The 6,278-nt window shown below is 49.9% G+C and overlaps 1 protein-coding gene across 1 annotated transcript; it reads right to left on the reverse strand.

The window, feature by feature from the left end:
* Positions 1-2,943: 2,943 nt before the first annotated feature.
* Positions 2,944-4,398, reverse strand: LOC134442885 (uncharacterized). The gene is made up of 2 exons (XM_063192845.1): positions 3,145-4,398; positions 2,944-3,037 (listed from the first exon to the last, which is right to left on the reverse strand). The coding sequence occupies exon 1, from the start codon at positions 4,396-4,398 to the stop codon at positions 3,577-3,579; it is 822 nt and encodes a 273-aa protein (XP_063048915.1). The 3' UTR covers positions 2,944-3,037; positions 3,145-3,576.
* Positions 4,399-6,278: the final 1,880 nt, after the last annotated feature.

Below are 6,278 nucleotides of genomic sequence, written 5' to 3' on the forward strand. Positions count from 1 at the left end.
GTGTGTGTGTGTCTGTCTGTCTGTCTGTCTGTCTGTCTGTCTGTCTGTCTGTCTGTCTGTCTGTCTGTCTGTCTGTCTGTCTGTCTGTCTGTCTGTCTGTCTGTGTGTGTGTGTGTGTGTGTGTGTGTGCGTGTGTGCGCAGTCGTGTCTGTCAGTGTGTGTGTGTGTGTGTATGTGTGTGTGTGTATGTTGTGTGCATGTGGGTGTGCATGCGTGATGTGTGTGTTTGTGCATGCCTACGTGCTCAATGTGTGCGTGCGCAATAGTGCATGCGAGCATGTGTGTTGGTGTGTGTGTGTGTGCATGCATGCCTGGCCGTGCGTGCGTGAGTGCCTGTGTGTGTGCATATGTGTGTGTGTGCTCATGTATCTCACTCTCACTGCAGCTGTGTTGTGCTGTGCTGTGCTGTGCTGCTGCGACCCCAGACATGGATCTTTAATTGAATCACATCTATATTCAAGTAACGGCTTTCACCCACGTCTGGGACATTGGCACAAACCTTAGCACCCATTAACATTTAAAGATGGAGAGGAAGTAGGCTGAGAGAAGCTCTGTAGCACCTTACAAAACAACTTTTATTTTATGACCTTCTCCTCTTTACGCTCACTGCTTCTTTACGAGGAGCCTTACAGTATTGTTATGAAACCTTGGGAAATACCATGTGTGAAGTTGTATTATAATAACCATATTCTGTTCGTGAGCAGGGCACTTATAGTTGTGGAAATACTTTTATTGATCTCAAAGGAGATGGAGGTGATTATGCATAATACATACGCATGTCATAATACATTCGCGCAAACTTTCCAGACATGTTTCCATGGTTGCTCAGGAGCTTCAAGGCGTAGACAGTAAGTGCATGATAAAGTCACATGGTACGTGCCGTTCTCCGCATGGGGAACCGGGATAATGTGAAGCTCTTCACAGTGCCATGATTACTTACAACTGCACCACCACACAGGTCTCTGCAGTTGGTTAATTCATTATTCTCATTTCTCCGAACTCAGGAAATTACATGCAAAGCAATGCTCATGCATGGTACTCAGGGCCGGATTAATGCACAGGCTAGATATGGCTGCAGCCTAGGGGGCCCCACCTGCCAGGGGCCCCTTATTGGACAAAAGTGAAAAATTGCAGAATTGTGGCAAGTTGTAATATGGAAAAAAATATGTTGTCCTGTTGTGTATGGTTGGTAGACATGTTATATTTAATTCCTAACACATAATTGTGACACTCTCTATGTACAATTGTGGCAAAATTTGCCCTACAGGGGGGCCCACAGCAAACTTTAGCCGAGGGGCCCCATGCTATCTTAATCCGGCCCTGATGGTACTGTGTACGGCAGCACGAGGTAGTCAGGATGATACTGCACAAGTATTCAACCTCATTGACTCGGTTGATAGTATAGTATTGTGAGTCTGACATTACCAAAATGCTGTTAAATCATCACAGGCTCCATTTTTTCCTCAAATGTATGAATCGTATCCAAAACGTAAATCCTTATTGGAAGTTGTCGCACTTATGCAACTTATTCACAATGAGGTGTGGAATCACAACATTTTCATCATGTATGTCATTTACCGAGTGATAAAAAGAGAGACATAAATATAAGTGGCTCAACTGTCTAAAAAACACATAATGGTGTCCATGTCTCCTCATATTTATGCTGAATGTTTAACAGGCAGATACATTTCAGTGGGATCCAAGGTCAGAAAAGAGGATTCTCCTGACCTTCTTCCTATCAGGAGAAATAATGATGATGTGTGCAGCTCTTACCCTTCAGGCTTACTAACATGAAGTCTACATTATTATCTAGACTGAACATAACACCAAATGTTTAGGCTGTCAGAAAAGGTCTCTTATCTGCCAAATCAGTTTCACCAAATGTTCTGTACTAATGTTCTAAAATGCTATTCATGAACTGATAGCACTTTAATTGTATGATGGCCGACAGAGCCGTCAGAACTGATTTAGAGGGCATTGATTTCCATTCGTTTTCATTAGCCTACTTTATAAAGACAGACTGCCATATCTGTATGATGCACCAGAAACTGAATGTTGTCACTGCATTAATATTACAGTAACGTGGCCACTTCGATACTGACAGAGCCTACCAGAAAGTTATTTTGTCTTAATTTAATGCATAGCCGGGTGGAAAGTTGGTGCTATTCCTTTTAACACAAGCTCGAACCCGCAAATGACATTATTTGACCAGCAGTTAGTGCCGAGAGCAGTTGGCTAAGTCAACGTCTGGAGCTGTGGCCACAGCAGCGTCTCATTTTTCTCTCGCCGTCCGCCTGCTATCCAGGCAGCCTGAACAGCAACTCATTAAAAAGTCAATTAAAGTGAAACAAAAGAAAAACGGAGCAGGGAGAGAGGGACGGAGGAAAATAAAGGGACGAGGTCGCTGCTTCTTCCACTGCACGATTTGCTTCTGCGAATGTGTTTTCAGTTAATGAGTGACCCTGAGCAAAACATTATGACCAGGCTGCAAAATGAAAGGCTTTCAAAAAGTTTTTTTTGTAGAAAAATCTCTCCACAACCCACCTGTGCTTGCCCAAAATAAAAATACTTGCGCTTAAAAAAGGTTCCAGGCTCATTAACGCAAACCTTGAGGAAAAATGAATATTATCCCTAGTTGGTGGGGCTGGAAACTGAATGGAGGAACTGAAAACATTGATGAGCAATTCAAGGAAAAAAAGACCAAATCGACAAGCCAGATAACAGGCGTCAAGATGAAAACAATTAGGCTTTGGAATTCAGCCTCTGAGATGACCCCGGTTAACACATTAGACACACAATTTGAAAGAAATAAACTTAAAAACAAAATCCTACCTCACCTGTGACGTAAGGTAAAAATTATAGGGTAGGCCTACAAATTGTCACGGACCAGACAGACGGGGACCACAAATGCGTCACGATTTGAAAGTTTATTGATCTCTTGGGGAAAGGGAGTTGGGAGAGCGAGTCTTGGGAACCTGTGTGTGTGTGTCCCCCAGCAGCAGAGAAGCGTCCGATGGTGGTGGAGGGTCCGCGAGTCCTGGGGGGGGGAACACACACACAACAGGAGAGATCAATGAACGCAGAAGTACAGGCAAGGATAGGCAGTAATCGTGGTCGTAAAGTCAGAAAGGCAGGTCGGTTTACCGGGGATCAAGATCAGGCAGGTGTGCAGAGCGGAAGGCAGGTCGGGTTGTCAGGGGCTGGAGATCAAGCAGGTTTGCAATCAGGTCCGGGTTCGATCACAGGAGTCAGAGTTGTAGCCAGGAAACAGGAGTCACAGGAGTGAAGTTCACAGACGGTCTGACAAAGGAGAACTGAAAACCAGAGCTTTAAATACAGAGGGTAACGAGTAGAGGGAATGCAGTGCAGCTGGATGGCCAATGAGGTGAGAGAGTGAGAACAGGTGGAGCAATTAGGCAGAGCAGAGTGGAGAGTGAGGGATAATTGAAAGTGATTAAGCTTGTAGACAGAAGCCAGGAGAGATATCATGACAGAACCCCCCCCTCAAGGGACGGCCCCAGAAGTCCCCAAGCAGCACCACCAAACCGGGCGGGTGGAGGGGAAGCCGGCGGAGGGTCAGAATTCCTCAGAGCGATCGGACTCCATTGCTTCATCCTCAGGGGGAACCGGCAAATCCACTCCATCCAGTGGTCCCACCGCCTCACCATCCGAAAGCACATCAGAATCCAGGACACGCGCCGGGACTGGTTCAGGCTCAGGCTCAGGCATTGGGCGGGCTACAGGTCGGGACCCCCTGGGGCGGCCACGCTGGACGGAGGGCTGGTCAGGATGCTGACGATGGAAATCAGTGATGAGCGTCCGATCCACGATTTGTCTGGCAGGCACCCAGGACCTTTCTTCCGGACCATAACCTTCCCAATCCACCAGGTACTGGATTCCTCTTCCCCTTCGTCTGGACCGGAGCAGTCTTCGGACAGAAAAGACAAGGCCTCCATCAATGAGACGCGGAGGAGGAGGAGGCGGTGCAGCCGGTAGCAGCGGGCTGTTGTGAACTGGCTTTATTTTCGAGACATGAAAGGTAGGGTGCACTCTCATGGACCTGGGTAGTTGTAGCCGGACAGCAGTTGCGCTGATGATCTTCTGGATGGGGAATGGGCCAATAAACCTCGGAGCTAGCTTTCGCGACTCAACTTTGAGTGGCAGGTCCTTGGCAGAAAGCCACACCTTCTGGCCCACATGGTAGGTCGGCGCCGGAGTCCTCCGACGATTGGCCCCGATAGAGTAACTGTTGACAGATCTGAGGAGTGCGGCACGGGCTCGAGCCCAAGTGCGGCGGCATTGCCGGGCATAGGCGTGGGCCGAGGGGCAGGTGACCTCTCCCTCCTGGCTGGGGAAGAGTGGTGGTTGGTAGCCGTAAACACACTGAAAGGGGGACATACCAGTGGCAGAACAGGTAAGGGAGTTGTGGGCATACTCCACCCAGGTCAGTTGTGTTTTGCCCAGGCCCGGGGGTTAGAAGAAGCCGTGCAACGGAGTGCCTTCTCCAGTTCCTGGTTTGCTCGCTCTGACTGACCATTGGACTGCGGGTGAAATCCAGATGATAGGCTTACTGTGGCCCCCAGCAGATGGCAGAATTCTCTCCAGAAGGTGGAGGTGAATTGCGGGCCCCGGTCAGAGACAATGTCCCTAGGCAGTCCATGTATCCGGAAAGCGTGGTCTAAGACCACCTGGGCGGTCTCCTTGGCAGATGGTAGCTTCGGGAGGGGGACGAAATGCGCCATCTTGCTAAAACGGTCCACAATGGTGAGGATAGCAGTCATGCCGTCGGATGGGGGCAGGCCAGTTACAAAATCCAGAGAGACGTGGGACCAAGGTCGTGAGGGTACAGGTAGGGGCTGGAGCAGGCCGGCTGGGGGCTGGTTGGAGGATTTGTTCTGGGTGCAAACGTGACAGGCACGGACATATTCACGAACGTCCCTCCAAAGAGTTGGCCACCAGAATCGCTGGGAAAGCAGACGGCAGGTGCGATTGGATCCAGGGTGGCAAGCAAGACGGGATTTGTGACCCCACTGCAGAACCTGAGATCTCAATTCTTTAGGGACAAAGAGACAGTTTGTGGGGCAGGCACTGGGCCCAGGTTGGTTGCGGAGAGCATCCTGCACTTGCTTCTCAACATCCCAGGTTAGGGCAGCGACAACACAGGGGCCAGGCAGGATGGACACAGGTTCCTTGATGTGCATGTCGTCTCGCTGAAACTGACGGGACAGAGCATCAGGCTTGGTGTTGCGTGATCCTGGGCGGTAAGACAGTGTAAAGGTGAAGCGGGTGAAGAACAGAGCCCAGCGGCACTGTCTGGAATTCAGACGTTTGGCGGTGCGGATGTATTCGAGATTCTTATGGTCAGTCCAGACCAAGAATGGGACCGTTGAGCCCTCCAGCCAGTGGCGCCACTCCTCCAGAGCAAGCTTTACAGCCAGTAGCTCACGGTTGCCGATGTCGTAATTCTGCTCGGATGGTGATAGCCGGCGAGAGAAGAACGCACAGGGGTGTAGTTTGCCATCCTCTGCTGCTCGTTGAGAGAGCACAGCACCGACACCCACATCAGAGGCGTCCACCTCCACAATGAACTGCCGGTCAGAGTCAGGCATCTGGAGGATGGGGGCAGAAGTGAAGCGGGACTTGAGGGTGCTGAAGGCATCACTGGCTGCTGAGGTCCAGATGAATGGCTGTTTGGGGCTGGTCAAGGCAGTGAGAGGGGAGGCGACAGTGCTGTAATTGCGGATGAATTTACGGTAGAAATTAGCAAATCCAAGGAACTGCTGCAGCATCTTTCTATTTTCTGGTATGGGCCATGAAGTCACAGCTGACACCTTGGCTGGATCCATTTGGATGTTCCCCTCTGCTACAGTGTACCCCAGGAAAGCCACTGACCGAGCATGGAACTCACATTTCTCTGCCTTGACGTATAGGGAGTTTTCCAGGAGGCGATTGAGGACTAGTTGGACATGGCGGGTGTGTTCTGACTGGGTTCTGGAGAAGATCAAGATGTCATCAAGGTACACAAAGACAAACTTGTTCAACATGTCCCGTAAAACATCATTGACCAGAGTCTGGAACACTGCAGGGGCGTTTGTGAGTCCGAACGGCATAACCAGGTACTCATAATGGCCAGTTGGGGTGTTGAATGCCGTCTTCCATTCATCTCCCTCCCTTATTCGCACAAGGTGGTAAGCGTTCCTCAGGTCCAGTTTGGTGTAGACTGTGGCTCCCTGGAGTAGCTCGAAGGCAGAGGTGAGCAGCGGAAGAGGGTACCGGTT

This window comes from Engraulis encrasicolus, unplaced genomic scaffold, assembly GCF_034702125.1.
Source record: "Engraulis encrasicolus isolate BLACKSEA-1 unplaced genomic scaffold, IST_EnEncr_1.0 scaffold_25_np1212, whole genome shotgun sequence".
In the NCBI taxonomy this organism is placed as follows: Eukaryota; Metazoa; Chordata; class Actinopteri; order Clupeiformes; family Engraulidae; genus Engraulis; species Engraulis encrasicolus.

Excerpts from the sequence above, each read along its gene's own strand:
- LOC134442885 (XM_063192845.1), bottom strand. The coding sequence starts at position 4,398 with ATGTCCCCCTTTCAGTGTGTTTACGGCTACCAACCACCACTCTTCCCC.